At 46.8% G+C, this 25,228-nt stretch overlaps 2 protein-coding genes across 2 annotated transcripts in view; one reads left to right on the top strand and one right to left on the bottom strand.

The window, feature by feature from the left end:
- The window catches only part of Proz (protein Z, vitamin K-dependent plasma glycoprotein), a 9,845-nt gene extending 8,032 nt beyond the window's left edge, over window positions 1-1,813 (top strand). Inside the window, exons 7-8 of the mRNA XM_013022716.1 lie at window positions 426-543; window positions 1,296-1,813. Of these exons, the coding sequence (XP_012878170.1) occupies window positions 426-543; window positions 1,296-1,813 (636 nt within the window). The remainder of the gene's footprint in view (window positions 1-425; window positions 544-1,295) is intronic.
- Window positions 1,814-3,149: 1,336 nt separating this feature from the next.
- Pcid2 (PCI domain containing 2) overlaps window positions 3,150-25,228 on the bottom strand; it is a 25,501-nt gene continuing 3,422 nt past the window's right edge. Inside the window, exons 2-14 of the mRNA XM_013022715.1 lie at window positions 22,189-22,278; window positions 20,145-20,218; window positions 18,815-18,880; window positions 17,005-17,046; window positions 16,049-16,103; window positions 12,482-12,585; window positions 9,486-9,561; window positions 8,402-8,543; window positions 5,432-5,532; window positions 4,749-4,822; window positions 4,519-4,644; window positions 3,987-4,110; window positions 3,150-3,621 (exon numbers count right to left, since the gene is read on the bottom strand). Of these exons, the coding sequence (XP_012878169.1) occupies window positions 3,532-3,621; window positions 3,987-4,110; window positions 4,519-4,644; window positions 4,749-4,822; window positions 5,432-5,532; window positions 8,402-8,543; window positions 9,486-9,561; window positions 12,482-12,585; window positions 16,049-16,103; window positions 17,005-17,046; window positions 18,815-18,880; window positions 20,145-20,218; window positions 22,189-22,278 (1,164 nt within the window). The 3' untranslated portion in view covers window positions 3,150-3,531. The remainder of the gene's footprint in view (window positions 3,622-3,986; window positions 4,111-4,518; window positions 4,645-4,748; window positions 4,823-5,431; window positions 5,533-8,401; window positions 8,544-9,485; window positions 9,562-12,481; window positions 12,586-16,048; window positions 16,104-17,004; window positions 17,047-18,814; window positions 18,881-20,144; window positions 20,219-22,188; window positions 22,279-25,228) is intronic.

Here is a 25,228-nt window from a genome sequence, read left to right as displayed (position 1 = left end):
TTTTTGCTTATGTGGTGCTGAGAAATCGAACCCAGGGCCTCAGGCATGCAAGGCAAGCACTCTACCACTGAGCCACCTTCCCAGCCCGCACGCTCTGGTTCTTATGGAACAGATCGCTAGTCATTAGCTTTACTGCCCCTGAATCCTGCAAATAGCTGCTAATGTCCAGTCCTGGAGCTTGAACTCAGGGCCTGGGCACTGTCTCTTAGCTTCTTTTGCTCAAAGATAGTGCTCTACTACTTGAGCCACAGCGCCACTTCTTTTTTTTTTTTTTTTAAGTTTATTGGAGATAATAGTCTTATTCCTACCTGGGCTGGCTTCAAACAATGATCCTCACATTTTACCCTGCTGGGTAGCTTAGATTAAAGGCATGAGCCACCAATACCTGGCTGGGTTGCTATTAATTGTCTGTCTGGTTTTTGAAGGTCAAGTTAACAAATTCCAAAGGGCGAGACTTCTGTGGTGGTGTTCTCATACAGGAAGATTTTGTGCTGACAACAGCTAAGTGTTCTCTGCAACACAGAAATATTAGTGTGAAAGTGGGTAAGTACTTTTTCATCAATTTTTATTAAATTCATTTTCATTAAAAAATTATTTCAGGAGCTGGGAACCTTGCTTAGAGGTAGAGTGCTTGCCTAGCACGCACAAAACCCTGGGTTTGATTCCTCAGTACCACATAAACAGAAAAAACCGTAAAGTGGCACTGTAGCTCAAGTGATAAAGTGCCAGCCTTGAGCAAAAGCAGCTCAGGAACAGCACCCAGGCCCTGAGTTCAAGCCCCATGTGTGACCAGAAACAAAATATTTTATTAAGTGATCCTATTTAAGAGTAAAAAAATAAATCAGAGATTCAGCTCTGACACTGAGGTATAGCAGTGGGTAAGACAGATGTCTGGCTGAGAGGTTTGGGACCGAATTCCATCATGAGCTCAGAGCATGGCCCCGGCCTCATCTCCAGACTTGTCTGTACCTGCAAAACTTTTCTTGTCAGAGGTTGCAAGATTTCATAGCTTGCTAACCTGTTCTATAATGAATCTGAAAAATCTTTAAATACATATATTTTCACCTTCTACTCTAACTTTTGAGTCAACAAACTAACTTGAAAACATTTCCTGACAACCAGTTCTCAACGATTACTGTCTCCCTGGCCATTTCTCAAAACCCAGTGTTCCAAATCATGCACTCTGACTTCCAGACAGGGTAAGGGAGGCTTGGGAAGTGCTGGGATGGTTCTTCTCGTGATCTGCCTTCAACTCCCGCCAACACGGAAGGCCGAGTGTCTGCCCACGATTGTAGGTTGTGACCCAAGCAAGGAGCCACAGGCGATCAGAATCAAGCGTGCTCACGTGCACCTGTGGTACGAGGAGGAGTCAGGGCAGAATGATGTCTCCTTGCTAGAGCTTGAGCAGCCGGTGCCATGCCCAGCCTTGGGGCGCCCCATCTGCATACCTGAGAGAGATTTTGCTGAGCGGGTCCTCATCCCGGGGACACAAGGCCTTCTCAGTGGCTGGATCCTCAATGGCACTGACCCGGGCGCTCTGCCAGCTGGACTGCCAGTCACATATGTGGATGGGGAAGAGTGTGAGCAGGCCCTGAATGTGACTGTCACCACGCGGATCAGCTGCGAGCGAGGCGAGGTGATGCCGGGGCAGTGGCTGGAGGGAAGCACAGTCACCAGAGAGCACCGGGGCACCTGGTTTCTCACTGGGATCCTGGGCTCATCCCCAGCACCACCACCGGCCGGGCAGGCACACAGGTTCCTGCTCACTACCATCCCCCGGTACTCATTGTGGTTTACACAGACGATGAAGTAATGGAGACTCGGCCAGCCAGAAAGGACCCAACATGAGGTGGGAGTTCAAACTTCAGCTGCAACCATGAGGAGAGAGACTGACAGGGTGGCTGTCAGGAGTTGGGGCTTGTCCAGGCTCTCATGCCTATGTCACCTGGAACTGTTTATCTAAACATGGCTCTTAGGGGGAGAAATGAGATACAATAAACAAATCTGTTGGTCATAAACCAGCCCAGTTTCTGAAATTTGCTTTCCAAGTCTAAGCTGCGTGCTCATAAATGCTCTGCAGGCCAGCAGTGTCTCAGCTGGAAGCTATCCACTGGGCTCTCTGCGGCCCTCTGAGCTGAGCTGCTGCTCTCCCAGGGGCCCGCAAAGGGACATGGGGAGGTGGCCTCCTGACCCTTCTTAGGCCTTCAAGAGAGCCTCCAACTGCAACACGGGGCACAGGCCCACGCTCCATATGCCCACCGGGCACAGACTTGTGAGCAAAGCAAGGAGAACAGCACTGCAAGCCAGCGACATTTCCACAGCAGGACACTGACGCAGGCACTGACGGAGGCCCATGCATGCAGGGTGAGGACACTGACCGAGACTTCATCTCCCACAGGGCGAGCTCTGCACTCTGCCACTGTTCAGGACAGGGTCTGCTTTCTCCACCAGGAGGGACAAGCAGTTAACATTTCCTCAGCAGAAAACACGCACACTCCAAGCCACTGGTGCCACAGGTGACTCCTACGAAAGCCCTGCAAGCAGCACTATCCCCAGTTCAGGGCTTCGAAGGGTGCAGTTGTACTGTGAGGTTCAGACCCAACAGGACAGCAGCCTTGTTCAAGGGGAGTGACAGCCACCCGAGCCTTGGAAGGGAGCATCCCCATGCAAGACCTGGCCTCAGGCTTCCAGCCTCCAGAACTGTGAGGAATCCATCCGTTATTTCAGCCTATGATAGTCTGTTACAAAGCCTGAGCAGACTAATACAGGCAAACTAAGATTTGGAACGTCCACATGAACAAAGTTCTTTTCTTAATATACTGAGTCAGGCTCCTGTCTGTAATCTCAATTGCCTAGAAAGTAAGACAGGAGAATCAAGGTTCATGGGTAGTCCAGGCCAAAATCTGAGGAGACCCCATGTCTTAGACCTATCTCAATGTTGTGCCTGTGATTCCAGTTACATTGGGAGACAGAGGTCTGAAGATCATGGTTTGCTCAGGCAAACATGAGACCCTTATCTGATTAAACAGCTCAAGTAAATGGGCGGGGACACTGTTGATGTGGCAGACCCTCCGCCCCATAAACACAAGGTCAAGTTCAAATCCCAGAGGCATGAAAGAAAAAAGTCTTAAGTTAACAAAGCATTTTAGTCACATGAAACATTCAAATTTAATGTATGAAAATAAACGTATCCTGGAAGATATAATAAATGTCATTATTATAAATTCAGAATACTTCTTTTAAGAAGGAAAAACTACAAACAGTTACAAAAGCCCGTCCATCAAGAGCACACGAAGGTGCAACTCCACCCCAGGAGCCCACTAGCACTGCAGGTGGCAGCAGCAGAGTTCGGAGGTCTCTGCATGCTGCCAGGCCCACACTGGTCACAGATGGCTGGTCAAGATGAGGGTGCAGACTTCAAGGTATTGGCATGCTGGTGACCTCAGCTCCGGTGGCCTCAGGAAAGCCCTCCAGATCCAGGCTGCAGAAAGGCTCTCCAGTGCCCTCCAGTGAAAGAATGCCCCGGTGGGCTCAGCACACAGTGGACAGAGGAGGGAATGGGTTCTGCTTGCTGACAACCAGCTTCTGATGCTGATGCGATATGTAGCCTTTGATGTGACCCTGGACAGAAAGAGAAGGTGGCCTATTGACAAGTCCATGTCTGACCTGTGTCGGAAGCTGGTGATTCAGTTATTTATTCCTGGGCATACAACATTCCTCCTCTACGTGCGTGTTGGGGGACAATGAAGAAAAACGTGTAGTTAACAAGGAAATGCGTATTCCACATATGATCTCCTCCCCGCCTTTCCCAGAGACATATCTCTGCATGGTATTTTCTGGGACAGAATTGGTTCTGTCAGAAATACCTCCACAAAGCTGAGTTTAAAGCCAGCCTGGACTACACAGTGACTTCTGTGTAGGACCTTCCCCCAGGCCAAGCCCTGGTCCTGTCAGCCACGGCCTGGGCGGCTGAGGAGAGGACGCACCATGTAGATCAGGTTGGCCAGGATGCACTGCACCTCATCAATGTCCACGTCCTCCACGCGCATGAACTTCAGGGCCACCAGAAAGGCGTCCAGAGACAGCTGGTGCGTTCTGAGCAGCAGATACCTGGAGGGAGGTGGAGGCCCAGCTGACAGGGTGCACTGCTCAAGGGCCAAGGGGCCGTGCTTGGTGGGAAATGAGCGCTTCTGACGAACCTGTGCCACCAGAGGCAGAAGCTTTCACTACGTACACCAAAGATAGACTCCCAAAATGAGAGCTATGAAAATGCATCTTACCTCTTTATTTTAAAAGGCCACTATACTATAGTACAAATAGAGCTTCCTAAACATGTACTGGATAGTTCATTCATCCTTAGGGGCCTCTCTTTCATGTTAAGAGCTGTGAAATCAGGATATATAGATTCAATTGGTCCTTAATATTGACGACAGACTACTTATGTCTGTAAACAGGCCTGTCTTATTCAGGGTCGAAGGTTGTATAAGAACAGGAGATGGAACGGCGGCCCACACTCACACTTTCTTGAAGAGGCTCCTATAAGTGATGATCTTGAGCTTCTCCAGGATGAGAAAGATGCCGCAGCGAATGAAGAAGGTCTCATGCTTTGCCAGGGCCTCATGGAGCAGCAGCAGGTTGCCCTCGCTGGGCCAGCAGGGAGACACAGGGAGGAGAGCACATTAACGTGGCTCGCACACCACACGTGTGCAACACACCGGCACACACCAAGCGTGAAGGAGGAAACCCACCTCACAGCCTTGGTCACCTCGGCGAACTGCATGAGGTGGTACTTTCTCAAGAGCTCAATTGTTGGCATGTGGCCCTGGGACAGAACGAAATGCTTTCATTTCAACACAACTGTCTCCAATAAAATCCTTACCAATGAATTATGTTAAAAAAAAAAAAGGGCAAGCCAAGTTTTTAATCAGTGGCTGAAAGAAGACTGAACACTTCCTAGTGCACCAGAAGTAACTTGGGTGCCCGGGTGCCACACAACTCGTTCAGTGGCTGCGACCTTGGTCACACCCTGGTGTCCCTCATCAGCACACAGGCAAGGTGGCCAGAGGGAGTGAGAAATCCTCCAGAGAACCTGACCCAGGCATAAGGGCTCATGCAGGGAAGGGGAGGGAGGCGTGGCACCGCTGCTCTCCATCATCGGCTAGGCTAGGCTGCCCTGTGAGGAATTCAACCCCGTGTGGAGACCAGTTTCGCTCACTCACTAGGTATTTAGGGAAAGCAAGGATTCAGGTTTACTTTCAAATTAAGGTGAGCACAGCTCCTGTGGAAAGGTCTGGAAAGCAGGCCATGCAGCAGTACTGCCCAGGAACTGGCACAGTGCACCCCTCTTAGGCACTGCTCACATGTAGCTCACACGTACCGCCTCCTCCCTCTGAGTCCTTAGAGCTCCAGAAATGACAGACGCACCACTCACCAGAAGCATCTTCACAGGGAGCAGGTATATCAGAATCATTCTCTTGTTCTTCTGACTGGAGCGGTGGCAGTGCTCGAAGGCAAAGGACAGGTACTCCTCAGCTGCAAGACAGACCACACATCAGGCGGGCCCACCTGACGCCCTCCACCACCCGGTCACATTCTGCCCTGAGCTCCCACAAAAGGCCAAAGCTAGCCAGGTGCCAGTGGCTCAAGCCAACACTCCTAACTCCTCAGCAGGCTGAGAACTGTTAAAGCCAGTCCAGACAGGACAGTCTGTGGAACTGTCTCCAACTAAACAGCAAAATGCCAGACTGAAGGTATAGCTCAAGTGGTTCAACACCAGCCACGAGCAAGCATGTTGTGGTGGACTGTAAAAACAGTACATGCTGCTTCCTTTTATGGCCCCCAAACAGGCAGCCCAATTTTGCTTCTGTCAGTAGTGATGCTTCTGAAGAAAAATTCACAGCCACCTGAAGAGGTCCACAGAGCAAAAGCGGCAGAAACTAACTTCTGTTGGGATTCTGATTTGCCAAAGTTCATCTGCCAAGCCATTATGGCTAGCATATCAAATTGGAAAACAAAACATATTACAGATGAAACTCCAGACCCATCTGAACCCCACCCACATAAGCATAGTAAAGAGAGCCCCCACCCATCAGTTAAACATGCAATCCAATCACCACATACTTGCTCATTACAATGACAATGAACTCTCCTGTTTTGTTTTGTACCTGTACTGAACTCAGAGCTGTTCAATCTCACTTGGCTTTTCTGCTCAAAGATGGTACTCTACAACCTGAGCCACACCTCTACTTGTGACTTTTTGGTAGTTAATTGGAGATGAATCTCATGGAATTTTCTTACCAGGGCTGGATGTGAATCTCAATCCTCAGATCTCAGCCTCCTAAATAGCTAGAATTACAGGTGTGAGCCACCAGTCCAGTGACGGTGCACTTATTTATGTGTAACACATTAGTTCTGATCTGGCAGCAGCTTTCAAAGGCGCCCCATTTCACACAGAACAGCTCAGGTTCAAAACACAAGAAATGTATGTGGTGCCGAGCATAATCTCGTCAGCTGCACAGCACAGGAGTTTAATGCATGCTCCTAGGACCTGTCAGGATGGGGCATGAAGGTGAAGAGCAGGCTGGTGCTGGACAGAGAGCCCAGTCCCCCAGACAGGGAGCCCCACTGACCCAAGCCTGGATCAAGAGCTCGGAGGGAAACAGGAGGTTTCTGTCCCCTGGGGCAGAAGCCACAGCAGCACTGTCTGTAGCGAACAGTACATTTGGACCTAATTGCAAAGGAAAGGATGCTCCAACTCAGCAGCACATTGTCTGCAGACCCTGCGGCCAAAGCAGCAGGCCCTGAGTCTGGGCCGGAGTCCAACGCCAAGGAAATCTTCCCTGGGAACTGCTACCCTGTTCCTGAACTGGTTAGCAGGACATGTTTCTTTTTTTTTTTTTTGGTCCGGTCGTGGGGCCTGAACTCTGGGCCTGGGCACTGTCCCTCAGCTCTTCAGCTCAAGGCTAGCGCTCTACCACTTAGCCACAGCGCCACTTCCGGCTTTTTTCTTTTTGCTTATGTGGTGCTGAGGAATCGAACCCAGTGCCTCAGGCATGTAAGGCAAGTGCTTTACCACTGAGCCGCCTTCCCAGCCGACATCATGTTTCTTTTACAGTAAAGTGAAAGATTGAATGAGATGGTCCTGAAGGAACTCTACAGTCCTGAAAGTTTCAGAAACCATGGCTCTCCAGCTACCATGTTAATCCATCATCTGGTGGTGTTCAAAACTTCCACTCAATAAGCCCATAGTATACATTCTATCAATACCTAAGAGACCCAAAGAAGATCATATAAAAGCTCCTACTCCTAGGTTTTTTGTTTTAGAGAAAGAAAGGAAAAAAGAAAAAGAAATAAGGGAACAACCAAGGAAAGTTTTTCTTTAAAAACCTGCCATCTATTAGAACATTTTATGGGTGAGTCTGAAAAGCTCCGAAGCAGCAAGTGGAGCTTGGCAACAACGAGGCTTTCTGCCAAGAGAGGCCCTGGCCGACTGCAGGCAAGGGAAGCCATGGTTTGCCGCACAGCCCCACGTCATGCCGCCATGCATGCTTCAGACCAAATGAAGGAGCATGTTCCAAAGTCTGCTTTGAGTGTGTCAGAAGAACAACTTCATACCCGTGAGTTAGCACAGGAAGCTACTACTGTGGGCACTGGTTTGCCGTCAGGGAACCCTCCAAAGACATCCCATGTGGCTATTTTAAAAGCACAAACCATCTAGGGGTCAGTGCCTCATGCCTCTCAGCTACTCAGGAGGCTGAGATTTAAAGAATCATTGTTTGAAACCAGTCCAGGTAGCAAAGTCTGCAAGAATTCATCTCCAATTAACCAGAGCAAAGCCAGGTTAGAGGCATGGCTCAAGTGGTAGAGCAGTAGTCATAAGCAAGCAATCTGAATAAGAGCTTGAAAATTTGAGTTCAAGTTATCAAAGTAATGAAGGAAAAAAAAAGCACAAACAGGAACCATGGCCCGAGGCCTCAGGACCCTCCCCCCCCTGCCCCTCTCCCCTACTACTTTCAGGGCTGTCCTGGTGGGGCTGAGGTGGTGTAGCAACAGAGCCAAGCGCTGTCCGTTGCTCCATCTCTTGGGTCTGCACACCAGCATACTGGTTGTACTGTAGGTAAGAGGCCAAGAGAGAAACAGCCTTTTCTCTACTCCGAGGTGGCTTTGCCACCTCAGAAGTAACATTCTGATCTGCACTGCAGGGCCCCAGCATACATTCAAGGCCCCAAACACAACCTTCCTTTATTTAACAAGCTTTAGTGTGGAAATGACACATAACCTAGACTGTCGATCTGCACAGTCTACCTGTCAGAACTGCAGTTCTGCAGTTCAGAGACTATCTGCACCACTCGAACCACTCAGAACATATGGCTGGTTCTCATGTTTTAGACGAACAACGTACCTTGCTTGAAGTCACTATCAAACATGGCTTTGCGTCCCACATAGTATTTGTATGTGACTCTCTGGGCAGTGCTATAGTCTTCTTTCAAGTTGGAGCTGTCAATGGCTCTGATTAGGGGTTTACACAAATGGAGTTTGTTGATCTGTAATAACAGTCCATTAAAGTATTTAAAAATAAAAACAGGGAGGCAGAAGGACATAAACTTATGCTTTTAAGTATGTGTCTCATTAAAATGGGAATAACAAAACCTTCTATGTCATTGAGGTTATTTAATAATAAAAACTGCTGACAGTGGCTTGTACCTATAATTCTAGCTACTCAGGAGGCTGAGATTTGAGGACTGTGGTTCAAAGCCAGCCCAAACAGAAAATTCTGTGACTCTTATCCCCAATTACCCACCAAAATACCACAAGTGAATGTGTGGCTCAGATAATAGAGCACCAGCTTGGAGTGAAAAAGCTAAGCAAGATTGAATGGCTCTGAGTTCAAGCCCCAGTACCAGCACGGTACATGTGTGAACACACACACACAGTAGTAATAATAATTTTAGTGGCAAAAACCACACACTCAGGAAATCCCAAGCTTTCCAAGCAGTGCTGCCTGCTCTTCAGGGAGCTGGAGACTAATGAGGAAGAAGGGGCACCTCAGCCTGGTGGGGACAGGACCAATGTCCCACTGAACAGGAGCCAGGCATTAGCCACTGACAGCTACTAGGCTGCCTTTTGGGGAGGGTAAAAATAATGATCCATCCATCTACATGCCTCACGACTCTCATCCCTTTGTCAGTCTACATGCCCCCTGATTTTCAGAGCCAATACTGCACAGAGACAGTTCTTCAACAGGGCTGGCCACCCAGTGTACAGGGCCTTGCTCGTGGCCTGCAAACCACCTCAAGCTTTCATATATCCATGCACCATGCAGAACAGAGCCTTGAATTTGGGAGGTGCTCGGTTCATGTCAGCTATCAGGATTATGAATGGGGTCAGTATCATTTCCGGGGGCACGCCAGGGCAGTCCGGTAACCATCAACAGTGACGGTTTATCTGGGAAGACAGAGATCATTCGGACTCACACAAAAGCGTACCTTAAAGTAGATTTTAAACAACTGATTCACAAGAAACAGCATCCCCCACTTCTTGGAGTCCTCTATGCCAGCACGACTATGGGGAAATAATGTTTTAAGTTACAAAGGAAATAAACATTTCATAAACTCAAAATAAACTACCTCAAAAATTATATCTTGAGATAAAGTCCCACAAATCAGTGAAAAAGATGTCCTGCCTCACAGAAGACATTTAAAAAAACAAAGAGTTAAGCCAGGAAATCTAACACTTGAACATCTGGTTACTCTCTCTGGCACAGCACATGACAGCTGCCTGGTTTCTCCAGTGCTAGGTAAAAGCTGACTACTTCTAGACATGCTGCAGGCCTCTTCATGCACAAGGTCACCAAGGCAGAGCCCACTCTCCAGGGAGACACCAGAGTGGTGGCAGACCCTGCCTCAAAGGCCACAGTGGGGGCAGAGTAAAACAGGCTGGTGTTTGGATATGCATTTCTCCTCAAGACAAAGGAGAAGCAAGCATGTGAAGAGGGAAGGCATTTCAATATTTGTACCTGATTCTGAATTTATTTTTAAATAGGTAAATTGAGGGCGGGAGGCATACCTCAAGTGGTACAGTACCTGTCTAAACAAGTGCAAGGCCCTGAGATCAAACTCCAGTACCACCCTACCAACCTCAAAAAGAAAAAAGGAATAAAAGGACAAAATAGGCAAGTACAAAAATGTTACACTCTGCCAGGCACCAGTGGCTCACACTTGTAATCCTAGATACTCAGGAAGTTGAGATCCAGAAGACTATGCAGGAAGGAAAGTCCTTGAGACTCCATCTCTAAAATAACCTTCCCAAAGCTAGGCTGGAGGAATCACTCAAGTGGTAGAGGGCCAAGCAAGCAAACAAGCCAGCAAGCAAGCAAGAGGCTTTGAGTTCAAACCCTGGTACTGACAAAAAAGAAAAATTAAACAACCCAAAAAAACTACATTCCTGTACTATCCTGCTAATGATAAACCAGGATACATGAGACAAAGGCAGTGTCCACTGGGGAGTGCAACTGCTGGACTATGTGGAACCAAGACCTAACGAGATGAGGAATGGGCAGAGGGCTCTGGGAACAGCTACAGGACCTCAGGGTCCACAAGCAGACCTGCATGGCAGCCACTGGACCATCCTCCTAGCCATCCTTGGTGACCTCATGTATGGAGGCCTACTAGGGTCCCCACTGATGTCCTTGGTGACCTCGTGCAGGGCTCCATTGGGAAAAGTTTCAAATCTCTGACCAGCTCTATCACTGCTTTACACAGTCCAGGTACTATACCCTTATCAGACAGGCTCCGCTTAACAATCTTCCCATTGCGGTAAGTTTTGGGTCCTGAGGAAGTACAGCTCACCCACTGTGCTTCACGGTGGTGCTTTGGCACGGGTCCTGAGAATACACTGCCTGATCAAAGGTGAGGTAACTCACTGCTGTACACAAAGAGGCTCATACCCAACTCCAAGCCTGTGGTAACATTCACTGAGTGCTACCATGCCAGTGACATGGTGTGAGACCAAGTCCTCAGCACACTGCCGTCTGTACACTTTGCACCATCTTCTGAAACACTGAGGGTCACAGGTGATGCTGTGGAGAGCCTGGGATCCCCAGGGGACCCTGGACCACACGGGACAGCCAGGACGGCCTAGCAGGACCCCAATTCAAAACAATAAGAACCCTACAGAAAAAAAAAATCACACACATAATGGCTTCAAATGTGATATAAGTAATAAGGAGATGGAGCGAGATAGAAATTCTGAAATAGAGTCAGATGGAAGGTCTGGAATTAAAAAATATAGAAAGACAACCAAAACCAGCAACCTTGCAAGCAGGTCAGTACAATTATCTGAGATGAAGGAGAGGAGAAAGATTGACAACTAAATCACAAAAACCTAACAGAAGCTAACTTCAAACCTAAGCAGCTCTGTGCACTGGTCAGGTACGAGTTACTGAATGATGGCAGGGGAAGAGCCTAGTGAGACCAGGGCGAGCAGAGTGCGGTGACAGGTGGTAAATCCAGGAACTACACAGGCACCACGAAGTGGTTGACAGAGTTGTCAAAATGAAGACAGGAGCTGGAGGTGTGGCTCAGGAGCTGGAGTGCCAGCTGTGAGTGAAAAAGCCAAGTGAGAGTGCAAGGCCGTGAGTTCAAACTCCAGTGCTGACACACACACAAAGACAAATCAAAGTGGTTCCAGGAAACCAGTCAGTGGGAAGAGCCCACAGTACCAAGGGAACCAGAGGAGCAGCAGGCCAGGGTGGGGACAAGATAAGCGCCAGCTACTTTACAGGCTCTGAACTGCTTTCTGTAGGCAACAGCAACACCTACTGTAGGGTTACAGTTCATGTCCACAGTAAGCTAAGAGTGGGAGGGACCGTCCTGCCACAATGCTAGGCACAGTGCACCGCTATACACAGTCCATTCTCACTCACTCAGGTGCACCATTACGCACAGTCCATTCTCACTCACTCAGGCGCACCACTACACACAGTACAATTCTCACTCAGGTGTACCGCTACACACAGTACATTCTCAGTCACTCATGTGCACCTCTACGCACAGTACAATTCTCACTCAGGTGCACCACTATTTACAGTACAATTCTCACTCAGGTGCACCACTATTTACAGTACAATTCTCACTCACGTGCACCGCTACACACAGTACAATTCTCAACTCACATGCACTGCTACATGCAGTTTCACTCATCACGTGCACCGCTACACACAGTATATTCTCACTCACGTGTACCACCACACACAGTACAATTCTCAACTCACATGCACTGCTACCCACAGTACATTTTCACTCACTCACGTGCACTACTATGCACAGTACAATTCTCAAGTGCACCACTGTGCACAGTACAATTCTCTCTCATGTGCACCACTATGCACAGGACAATTCTCACTCATGTACATCGCTACGCACAGTACATTCTCACTCATGTGCACCGCTACGCACAGTACAATTCTCAGAGCCTCACTCACGTGTCACTGGCACAGACGCGGAAGCAGCTCATCAACAACTCGGCAGCTTTTTCCAGCATGTCCCCAACTTTGCTCTTCCCCTTCTTTACCAACTGCTGATCGGCCTAATAGAACAAAAACACGTCTATTTTTAAAGTAAAAATGGGAATTAAGAGTCCAAATCCTGAAAGGTTTTAAGTGCATAACATACTTTTACATTTTTTTACTTTTCTTTTTCTGGCAGTACTGGGTTTGAACGGAGAGCCTCCACTTGCTAGGCAGGTGCTCTACTGGTGGGTCATGCCCTAGTCCTGGTTTGCACTGATTTTTTACCCAAGCCAAAACCTAGACCACAATCCTATTTAACACTTCCCAGTGTAGCAGATGTAACAGGTGCACACTCACCAGTGTTAACCCGCCTGTCACACAGCACTGTCTGAGGCTCACTCCCTGAGCACCTTCCCCTGCAGGCTGAACAGGCACGTCCAAGACATCAGCTGGGACCACATGTGCAATTCCCTCATCTTTAGGATGTTAAAAGCACAAGCTCCTCTCACTTCCTGGCATGCTGAAGGCTTTTCCATGAAGTTTTTAGTGTCCTGATTCTCACTGGAGGAATGAGTCAGGGCAGGAGAGATCAGGGAGCTCTTCTGCAGCACCAGACAGCAGCACTGCATGCCCAGCACTGAGGACCTGGCCCTAGACTGCCTGCCCAACTGGCATAGCACCAATATCCCTGATGATGCAGCAAACAATGTTCACATGATAGCCTGATGGCACTGGCACTAGGGAAGGCACCAGGCAAGGCTGGCACTGCAAACTGGACTTGCTGCTTTGCTTGTAACGACTCACAAACAGCCACACAAGCTGGAGTATCTCACACCATTCCCTCAAAGGCAAATGAAACAAGTCTGTCACTTTCAGGCAAACAAATGACTGGGTTAGCTATCAACAACATCTATGCTTCTAATAAACAAAACAAAGCAAAGAATCTGGGCCTGCAACTGGAGTTATATAGTCCAACGCTGGCTCAGGCAAAGGTGTTAAGACCCTATCTGGAACGCAAATCAAAAGTATGGGGTATGTCTCAAGTAGAAGTGTGCTAGCTTAGCACAGGCCCTGAATACCAATACCAAAACAAAACAAAAACCCCACACCTAAATTCTGGGGGTGAATTATGATCAAAGCACATTTTATGCATGTATGAAAACATCATGATGAAACCAATTGAAGATGTGATTTAAAAAAAACCTTACAATTGAAGATGTGATTAAAAAAAAAAACCTTACAATTTTGGAAAACTAGTAGTGACCACTGTGGAATCAGCTATTCCCATTACTTGGAGCCTTTTCTGATGAGGATGCTGGAGGTACTAACAAACACAGGGGTCTAGGGCTTGTGACCTTTTTATTTACTCCCTGATAGTTCAGCACTTGGAACTGCTGTATAACCCAGCAAGTCACACTTTCCAAATAACTAATGAGGGTCTGGATTTTGTACCCCAAGGTGACATCATTGGGTGGGGCCCATGTTCTTATGAGACCATGACCCGTCCACATAGGGCACAGAGGGCACATCTATGAACCAGACGTGGATCCTCACTAAACATACACTGCTGACATCTCACACGCTTGATGTCCTGGTCTCCAGAACTCCAGGAATTACTGTCTGCCTTCTACAGCCCTCCTAACCCAGGGTGTGCTGGTGGAATAGCCTGAAGGGGCCCAGAGAGAGTAGCAATGATACCATAATTACACACGAGTGAAAGACCCACTCTAAGGCAGGGCAGACCAGTGGAATTTTATGTGATGGTAGAAAAAATTCATAGAGAAGCTTCTTGTAACAAACTTCAAAAAACTCCCCAAGGCTGGCGTGGGTGGCTCACACCTATAATCCAAGCTACTGAGGAGGCTGATATCTGAGTATCACAGTTCAAAGCCAACCTGGGCAGAAATGTCTGTGAGCCTTGTATCTCCAATTAACCATCAAAAAGCCCAATGTGGAGCTCTGGCTCAAGAGTAGAGTGCCAGCCTTGAGCACAAAGGCTAAGAGTGAGAACTCAGACTCAGAATTCAAGCTGTAGGACCAGCAAACAACAAAAACCACAACCAACCCTCCAAATCTGTAACTCCAGCACTCAGGAAGCTAAGGACTGCAAAAATGTGAGGTCAGCTGGGGCTACAAAGGCAGGCCTTGGGCCAAAAAGCCAAAAAAAAAAAAAAAAACAGAAACCCAAAACCATAGAAAATACGCTTCTCGGAGGTTTGGTAGTGTCACTAAAACTATCATAACAATTTGAAAGGCTACTAGAACATGACTCCTTTCCACCAGCGTCCGCCTTCAAAGGCCTCACCAGACCAACATCTTCAAGGGAGTACAGAAGCAGCAACACTTCTGAGAAGCAGAAGGAGCAAGCTTCTATTCGCGTTTCAGGGTCTACCAAAAGTGTGAGATGTGAAAGAAATGCCCCTCCTAGGGGATTCTGTCTTGCATATAGTGACGTTTCATTTAGAAGGCTAGTTGTATTAGTAGGTGAAGGATTTACTACTGCTCTTTGTCACTGAGTAGGGGAGGGGTGGGGCTCAGGCCCCCTCAGGTGGAGGGACCTTCGGACTGGCCTATGGAGCGCAGCACTGCAGAGCAGACACCAGGATGTAAAGTACTGTCCTTGGCTGCCCACCCCTCTTAGCCTCCATGTGTGCTTTCATCTCTGCCTATGGCATGTCCACATTTCTGGAGGCAAACAGGAACCACTGCACCTGACACTGCTCATGTGCCTTCCCTCTCCACCTGCCCCCATCTCAGAGCTGCCTAGGCCCAGGCTGATCATCCCAAGGTTGGAACAATCTTTGTAGGAGGAATTAGGAGAGACTGTCTTTGTCTGGTCTAGGTCTGGATACTAGCCACAATTGTTAAAGCCATAAAGAAAAGAGGGCAACTGTGTCCCACTAGCCCACTGATATTGATCCCCAGGGATCAGTTCCACAAACCCAGGGCCTTCGCCTGACACCATCGAAGCCTTTGGCCAATACCTAGGTGCACATTAAACTAGAGCTCATTAGGGCAGGGTTCAAGTCCCATCAGGGTTAAATGACAGTGAAGAATGTCCTATTTTTATCGTTCTACTCCTTAAGTGGCTAGCGAGGTGCAGAACACCTTGCTCTGCACAGCAGGGCAGAAGTCCACCTGCAGCCACCAAGAAAAGACAAACAGCCCAGTCACCCCAGACTTCGTTTCCTACATAAGACACAGCCCACCTCCTTCGCATTCCTCAAAGCTTTTGGAAAGACATGAAATTAAGTGTCAGATTTCACCAAGCTTTACTTTAAAAACAACAGTGGTAGGGGCTGGGAAGGTGGCTCAGTGGTAGAGTACTTGCCTTGCATGCATGAGGCCCTGGGTTCAATTCCTCAGCACCAAATAAGCAGAAAATGCTGGAAATGGTGCTGTGGCTCAAGTGGTAGAACACTGGCCTTGAGCTGAAGAGCTGAGGGACAGTGCCCAAGCCCAGAGTTCAAGCCCATGACCCACCACCACCAACAACAAAAAAAGCTGATTTCAAAAACAGTGGTAGGAAACTGCACTTACATTGTTGGCAAACACTCGAAGGTCAAGAGCCACCGCATACATGACAGGCAAGGCCCTGTGGGAATAAGCAAATGGGCCTGAAAACCACAGGTTTAAGGTTTCATCCTGGAGGAGGGAAGGATACTGGTGTCCAGAGCCAGTATATAAGATGGGTCCCACCTCTCCCCATACTGACGACTTCTATCTACTGCCTTCCCTCTCACATGTCCAGGCTTCCTGGAAATGGGAGACAACACACCCGCTGCCTGCTCCTACCACTGTCCCCACCCAGTCACAGCCCGGTATACCTGGGGCTTCCCATCTCCCCACCACTGGCAAACACCTCCATTTCAAAACATGTGTCTTAGTAACATTTCCTGGCAGGAACTTGTGTGCAAAAATCCATGCTGAAGAACAGTTTGTACAAGCCCAGCTGGCTGAAGTAGGCTTCCTTTCTGGTACAAGCTAAGTCTATACTAAAAAAAGGAAAAGGAGTGAGATGTTGGTGTAAACAAAACTTAAGTACCCACGGTTTGCTAATGGATCATAAATCTTAAAAATACAACTAACTTCCCTAAAAAAACTAAATTCAACCCTATAATCCAATATCACTCGGGCATTTATCCAGAAGACTATAAATCAAGACACAATGAAGACCCTTGCAAAAATTACCAGGAAGCTGAAAAGTGTTTTTTGGAGGGAGAAAGATTAAGGAGGGAAGGGAGGACACAAATGGAGAGAGGAAGGGTGGCCAAATACAGTCTTAATATTCAATGTACAATGTGAAAATGGTAATTTGAGGGGGATGGGTAGGGTTGGAGGATGGGGAAGAATGATGGAAGAGGTGACACTGGTCAAGATGTACTGTATCCATGTTCTGTTGAACTGAAACTCCTTTGTAGAGCTACTTAAGTAAAAAAGTTAAATTAAAAATTGTCACATACTCATTTCTAGCTTTTTTTTTTGTTTATACGTACCAATTTTCTTCTTTATGAGCCTGAAATGCTCTCAGGAATGATGTACTACATTAAGGAAGGTAAAACACAAAAAACTCAAACCAGCTACACATGATAAAATAAAGAACAAGACACCAATTCTCATGCATAATCCCAGCTACTCAGGAGGTAGAGATCTGAAGATCACAGTTCAAAGCCAGTCTAAGCAGGAAAGTCTGTGAGTCTTATATCCTATTAACTAACAAAAAAACAGAATGTGGAGCTATGGCTCAAGAGGTAGAGCACTTGCCTTGAGCACAAAAGCCCAGGGACAGTGCCCAGGCCCTGCGTTCAAGCCCCAGGACAAACACAATAAAAAATAAATGGAAGATTCTAATTTTTTTTTTTTAGGTCTGGTCGTGGGGCCTGAACTCTGGGCCTGGGCACTGTCCCTCAGCTCTTCAGCTCAAGGCTAGCGTTCTACCACTTGAGCCACAGCGCCACTTCCGGCATTTTTTTCCCTTTTTGCTTATGTGGTGCTGAGAAATCGAACCCAGGCCTCAGGCATGCAAGGCAAGCGCTCTACCACTGAGCCACCTTCCCAGCCCCGAGATTCTAAAAGTACAGCACATCTTTTAAAAGATTATGTGAGGGTGTGGTTCAGTGGTAAAGTGCTTTCTCTAGCATTGCAAAAAGAAAAAGTGCCACAATAGTTTGCTCTTAGGAGAAAAAGTTTGTGCTCATATTAATCTAAATATCTAAACATTAATTGAAATCTTATTACAGCTAAGTATTCTAAATATATACCTTCCACCAAAGCAAAAAAAGAATTTTTATTACAGTATTTTAAAATATTACAATATTTGTGTCTTAACAAAAAATTGTGTCTGGTTCTGTGTGTGTGACCGTACTGGGGCTTGAACTTAGGGCCTTGTACTATCACTGGCTTTGTCTGTTCAAGGCTAGTGCTCTACCACTGGAGCCACACTTCTACTTGAGGCTTTTTTTTGCTAGTCTCATGGACTTTTTCTGTCCAGCTGGCTTTGAACAGCAACTCTCAGATTTCAACTTTACTGAGCAGCGAGGATTACAGTATGAATCAGCCATGTACAGCTATGTTTGGTCTCTTTAACCACAGATGTTGTGAGTACTTTTAATGCTTCAGAATCTGCAGTACAATGCTAGTTTTAACATCTCTGGAGTTCTTAAATTCTAAGGCGACTTGGCAGTAGTTCACTGTCTTCTGGGTATACTTAAATAAGGCAGTTCTGTTTTTTCTTTTTTAATCTAGAGATATACACAAATTATTGGCATGTTCATCAATAAGGACCTTAACCATTATCTACAAAGACTTATATAAGGTCTTTATGACCACATTCAATGATGATGTGTCTGAGTCCACTCTTATCCAGCTAGGCCTGAAGTTCAAATTAAAGTGCAACAAGTGACTTAGAAGTTTTTCTATACTCAATGTGTTAAAGTCAACAAAATACTATTTTTAACAGAATTAAATAAAATCCTTTCTCTCCCCGCCCCCACCCCAGTGCTAGGGGCCAAATTTGACACCCAGTGGCATTTGCTAAGCAAGTGCTCTAACACTGAGCTAAACCCCTCATCCCCTGACCCCTCCTCTTGATTGGCACTCTCTCTGACTCTATGAGTAACTAGATAAGTCTTAAGATCCATACTAAACTTAAGTACCAAAATAAAACATCTAGAATGAATGCCACTTCCAAAATATTTTAGTTTCTTCCTAATTGCAAGTTTGAACAACTGGTTCAAGGTTTCAAGAACCCCAATAAACCACTGCACCCACCATATACCACGCAGCTACACGTGTGACAAAAGATATTGGACTATCACCGTCTGGCACTTGTAAGCCTCTATGAAGTCATGGTTCCCCACTGCATAGGTGCACCTGGAAAAGAGGCATTAGAGAGGGCATTTGTACAATGGAAACCCAGATGCCAGTCATATGGGCCAGAGCTCAGCTCCACCTCCCCCAACCCTGTTCTCTCCTAGCTCCAGAGGGAAAACTAGATCTCCTTCTTGGCAGCTGATGAAGGCTCAAAGGAGAAAACATCTATGATTACTTGAACTAGAGTGCGTTGCTCTAGAACTTGAATCAGGCCTCTAGCCCTTCTTTGCTCAGCTTATCTTTCAGGTGGTAGGGTCTTGCTCTTTGCCTCATTGCCAACCTTGGAACTCAGTCCTCAGAATCTCTGCTTCCCAGGCAGCTGGAATGACAGGTGTGAACCATCACACCCAGCTCTATGAAGTCTGAGCCTACTCTGTAAAGTCCCAGAGGGGGCAGTTCCAGCAGGTCTGGGTAGAAGGTAGAGCACGATCCCACCCCTCTGCCAGTGGGCCGAACTGGATGCTCTAACTGAATCCTGCCGGGCTTTGTTTCATCATTAAATCTGAAGCCCTGCCACATGTTACAAAGAGAGCCTCATGCCGCAAGGGAGAGAAGCACTTCCACTTTTCCAAAGACAATGCTGAGTTTTAAGGGTTTCCTGCTCCAAGACCTCACATTCAGACTGCTCTGAAATGCAAGACAAGCAGGCGGAATGCAATCCAGTCTGTATGGCTTCAAGACATAAAGTTCTGCCTAACCTGGGAGATGAGAGTAACAGACACAACATGAAAATAGGAAGTATTTTTGCTGGGCTCAGGTGGCTCACACTTATAATCCTACATTCTCAGGAGGCTGAGATCTGGAGAACTGTGGTTCAAAACCAGCCCAGGCAAAAAGTCTATGACATTCCATCTCCAAAAATAACCAGAAAGATGTTGGGCTGGAGGCATGGTTCAAGTGGTAGAGCACCAGCTGAACAAGCCCTGAGTTCAAACCATAAGACTATCAAAAAAAAAAACTTTTTACTTTGTTTTGCTCAACTCAGTTTCTTTTCCAGCAAGACAAAGAGGCTAAAAATGGGCACATTTCCTGCAAAAAGAAAGGCTGATCATTAACAAGTGACCCTTTACAGAGCAACACACACAGTCACATGCCCCTTCACAGGCTTTAACCGTGAGGTAAGAAATGCACTCTTCTGCTCTCCCAAGTCAGTTACTGCTTCAAGCAAAAGATGATGCAAGACCAGACCTCTGCTGAACTCAGCACTTATAGACATCCTCCAGGGAACTCAGCACTTTGTCTTTTTTCCTTGCCAAAAGATTACCTTAAATGAGCTGCAAACATTTCATCATAAGGGGGCTCCAAAACTTGCTGACATTTCTCTTCTGGAGAGGCCATCTAATTTATAAGGAGAAAAATGGGGGAAAAATTACCAGCACAGAAAAACACTATATACGGAAACAGGGACAAACTCATTCAAAACTTCATAGCTGACAGTAATACTTTGTTATAGCACTTCTAAACAACATAATCATTACTCTACAGTACTTGTCATATTTCAACAGAACAAGAAGTCTGTGAGTACAATTCACTTTTTTTTTTTTTTTTTTGTCAATCATGGGGCTTGAACTCTGGGCCTGAGTTCTGTCCCTCAGCTCTTCAGCTCAAAGTGAGCGCTCTACCACTTGAGCCACAGTGCCACTTCCGGTTTTCTGGTGGTTTATTGGAGATAAGAGTTTCATGGCCTTTCCTGCCCAGGCTGGCTTTGAACCATCAGCCTCAGATCTCAGCCTCCTGAGTAGCTAGGATTACAGGCATGAGCCACCAGCACCTGGCTGAGTACAATTCACTTTTACCTGATACAGGCGGATAAATATCCTGGGCACTTTCACATGAACTTCAGTACTGAATATCCAGTTGGTCAAGAAAGCATTACCAAGATACAGTTATGGTTTATTGAGTAAGCATACATGGAAGGAGCACAAGTCCTGGGCTAATGGCTAACATGGATTTGTTAACTTTCCCTTCCTCACAATTCGAAATTGCTATTATTTGAGCACTGTGTGTACAAGGGCTTAACCCTAACTTCTGTGTCACCAAAGTGAAATGTCTTTGGCATGTGGTGGTGTGTCTGGAGGAGACTGGCACTGGAGAGGGGTTGCCCAGCCCAGCGGGGCTGTGAAGACAGTAGAGGGGAGAGGGAGAGCTGACCCCTGGGCTCCTCACTGTTGCCCAAACTGGGACACCATTTCAACTTTCTGGTCCTTGGGATCTTGACCACATCCCTGGCTTTCTAGGCAGGATTACTAGTGTGGGTCTGTCTCTTCGAGTGCATTAAAAGCAAAAGGGAATCAATGAGTACTTACTAATAAGGATACATGCACATTCACATATACAAACATGGGAAAATCACCATTTCAGTCCCTAGCGAAATGACTGATTCTGATGGTGGCCAACAATGTTGGAACCACACCAGAGGGTTGATGGATGCTTGACAGGCAGGCATGGGTCTCCCCACATGAACAACACAACAGGAGTTGCACAGCACGCATGGTGGGGTGCTCCAGTGGCCTGACCCATGTGAAATCTCTGGCTTCTACTCAGCAGCACACCACTTACAACTATCTGCCCACCAGAAACCCCCAGGAGCTGACAAAAATGTCTGCTGCCACGAGACCTGGAAGGCTTGGTATAAACTGCATTTATACATGGCTGGACCTGCAGCAAGCTCTGACCACCAGTAGACGATAGCCACCTCTAACAAAAGAAGACTCTACTTTCCCAGAAGCACATACTCCAACATTACCACGGGAATCCATGGAGAAATAAAAAGTACTACAAACTAGAAGTACTGCTTGGATACCACTTAAAGGCCAAATCAAGGATGCATCTACATCCAAGCAGGAGTTGACAGATAAGACTCCAGGGTGCCCAGTCCTGGATCTCTGAAGACCACCTGCGTCTCTGTGTCAGGAAGGTAGTGGGAATAGCACAAGAAGGAGAGAAGGGCAAGGCTGTTCATTAATACCCTGCAAAGCCTTGCTTTGCTGACCCACTGCTGAGGGGGAATTTGCATGTGTTTACCTGTGGTGCATGATGGCCATTGGGCTTTGGGGACAGAAAGGTGTGGACAGGGCCTACGCCCAGCCTTCCCACTGGATAACCTTAATGTGATGTTCACTCCAATCCTCAGCTATGCAGGAATACAGAATATAAGGCTCCATCAATGAAGCAATTACATAATCATAAGGGAACTTAAAGTTCTCACTAAAGTGGCAATACTGGTTTTCTATTCAAATACTAACTTCTCTGCAAAACTGGCTGCCTCCTAATTCTCCCTAGAGACCTTATACACAACTCTCATCTACCTGTAGCCGTGGGTTTGCAACATGAGGATGCTTGAAAGACACCAACTCTGCACAAGATGCTCCATCTCTGGTGTCAATTGCTTCATACACCTGAAATGTGGGAAAAAAAAAAAAAAAACCTAAGTAAACAGGTGAATGTCCCATACAGGGCCTGACCAACATATTACGTATCACTAACACCTATTTTCTCCTTTTCAGAAAGGAAAAATCAAAATCCAAAAAGTTAACATTCTTTGGTCAGTAAACAATCATCTCATGTGGAAATCAAGTAAAGCTAATGCTTCGCACTTGGTTATTAATGAAGGTTGGGTTACTGTAACTTGACTTAGTCACAGTTAGCAATATATTTAAGAGTTGCTTATATAGCTAAAAAAAATCAGTTAAAAAACCAAATACAAATGTCTTCTACTCTAAATATAAAAAGGAATGGAATATCTGAGAAAATGATGTCACATTCTGATATTAAAACACTTATTAGATGTTAAAACCAGTCAAACAGGTAATAATACCAGACAATTCCACAATCCACTTCCTGCTGAGGGTTAAAAAACTTATGGATAGCCAGGCACTGGTAGCTCATGCCTATAAGCCTACCTACTCAGAAGGCTGAGATCTGAGGATCATGGTTCAAAGCCAGCCCAAGCAGGAAAGTCCGTGAGACTCTTATCTCCAATAAACCACCAGAAAACCAGAAGTGGTACTGTGGCTCAAGCGGTAGAGCGCTCGCCTTGAGCTGAAGAGCACAGGGACAGTGCTCAAGCCCAGACTTCAATCCCAACAACCAACCAAAAAAAAAAAAAAAAAAAAAAGCTTATGTGTGGGAAAACTGTGTAACTTGGTTTGGGAGAAAAAAGGACAAACTATACATAGCATGAAGGCAAGAGTTACACACCGTCACCATGCAAGCTGACTGTATGGTAGAGTAGGGCCAGCAGCTGGCAAGAGTAACTTTATATACTTCTGTTTGGCATGAGAGGCCTGGGTTACTAAAAACATCTGTAATTAGAAAACCAAATACATTGTTTTGTGTATGTGCAAGGGATTGAACTCAGGGCCTGTCACTCAATCACCTATCTTGCTTAGGAGTGGCTCTCTACCACTTAAGCCATGCCTCTAGTTCAACATTTTGCTGGTAATTTGGAGATGAAGTCTCTCAAACTTTTCTGCCTAGACTGGCTTCAAACTGTGATCCTTTGGTTTCAGTTTCCTGAGTAGCTAGGATTACAGGTGTCAGCTATCAGTGAAAAACAAATGTAATTAAATTAGATGTACAAAAAATTCTAATCAGACAAGTGAGAAGAAAAATAGCATAAAGCTGAATGTATAGTATGATTTTATGATAAAAGATACATAAAGTCATGCACACATCTCCTTCCCTCCCTCCCTCCCTTCCTCTTTGAAGACAGGGTGGATACAGCACTGAGTTATTCAAGCAATCTCCCAACTAGCTAGGACTACAAGCACATCTCCCAGATAGTCCATGTGACTTGGTCCAGGGACATCACATAAGCAGGATATTCAAATGACCTGAAACACTTAGGGAAAGATCCTCAGTACTGCATCTTGTCCACGAAAAGCAATCAGAACCCTGTACATTCCCACCAGGATACAGATGTTTCTTGACATTCAATAGGTCTGTCTTAATAAATCCAGTGTGTTGAACACAACAACCTATGGGATCCCACAGCCTGGCAGGAGTGCACACTGTAGTGCCTGTTGTTTCTGTCATGATAAGCCATGCTCTGCTGCTGCTGTACAACATGGCAATCATATATTGCTAGCCTGGGAAAGAATCTAAATTCAAAACCTGAATGTGAACCCCACCCCACCATCGTAAAGTTGAAAGTTCCTGAGAGACCATCTGCCGTTAATTAAGAGAAGCGACATTACTAAGTGCTAGAAGACTATATAAAGAATGTGCAATGCTTGCACTGGTGTTAGGGTTAAGTTGGAATAGCTTCTACAGAAAAGCGGCATTACTAAAGCAAGAAAACATCTTTTGTGGCTCTGTACTGGGGCCCAGGGTCTGCACATAGAAGAAGGGGGAGACATGCCACCAGAGCACATATAGGAATCCAATACCCCTTCCTAGAAAACCAAGTCTGCAGCAAGTAATTCCTCATTTAATCAACAGAAGTTCATATGCATCATCCTGACAAGGTTTGCTTCATGGCTAGAAACAAAGGTGCATTACATACAATCACAAAATACTGGGAATACCTGTCGATAGGACAGTGGCTGGAACACAGCAAAGCACCAGCTCAAAGGCATGTCCCTATACCCATCCTTGTTTTTCTTTTTCAATGAGGGGGATCTCTATGATAGATCAGAAAGTAGCCCTGGAGAGTATTTGTATCCATACCCATCTCAGGAAGAAGCCTGGGGCCCAGACAGAAAAAAAAAAAAAGTTTCTGTGGTAATCTGACCAGGGATGGGGAACACGGAGAAGAAGGCTATGACAAGGTCTGAACTTAGCTAGGGTGGCCTCCTTCCTGGGCTGGGGCAAGCACAGGGGGCCTTTTCTTCTCACATCCTCGAGATCTTTGTCTGCGGTCCCTGGGAAACGTAGCTTGAAGTCTGTTTAGCTCCACTGAGGTGTAGTCTTATGGAAATCACAGCCTCCTTGGGCCATCTGGGCACAAGGAACCAAGACCCCAGACAGACAGAGCCCTCCCCGGCCCCTGCTCAGGTGAGGTGTGCCAGCCACAGGGCGTCGGGCGGGGCCTGCGGGGTGGGCTCGCTTGTTTTGGAGGTGATGTCCTGTTTCTTTGTCAGATGTGGCCCTCCTAGCCGATGCTTCCATTGGAGCGGGGATTACGGGTGGGTACTACCTCGCCCGGCCGCAAGCTGACTCGAAGGGAAGCCTCCGGATTCAATCCCCGGTACTTGTCTGCCCCGCGAGCGAGGCTCGCCCGAGACCCCGGCCAGCAGCGGCCCCGGCCAGACTGAAGTCAGGGCCCACGCCCGCTCGGCCGGCCCCGACCTCGGCCGCACCAGCTGCCCTCTCCCTCGCGGCGCCCGCTTGGCACTCGGACCCTCG

This window comes from Dipodomys ordii, unplaced genomic scaffold (assembly GCF_000151885.1).
Source record: "Dipodomys ordii isolate 6190 unplaced genomic scaffold, Dord_2.0 Scaffold64, whole genome shotgun sequence".
NCBI lineage: Eukaryota > Metazoa > Chordata > Mammalia > Rodentia > Heteromyidae > Dipodomys > Dipodomys ordii.
This window is presented reverse-complemented; position numbering and strand designations above follow the sequence as displayed.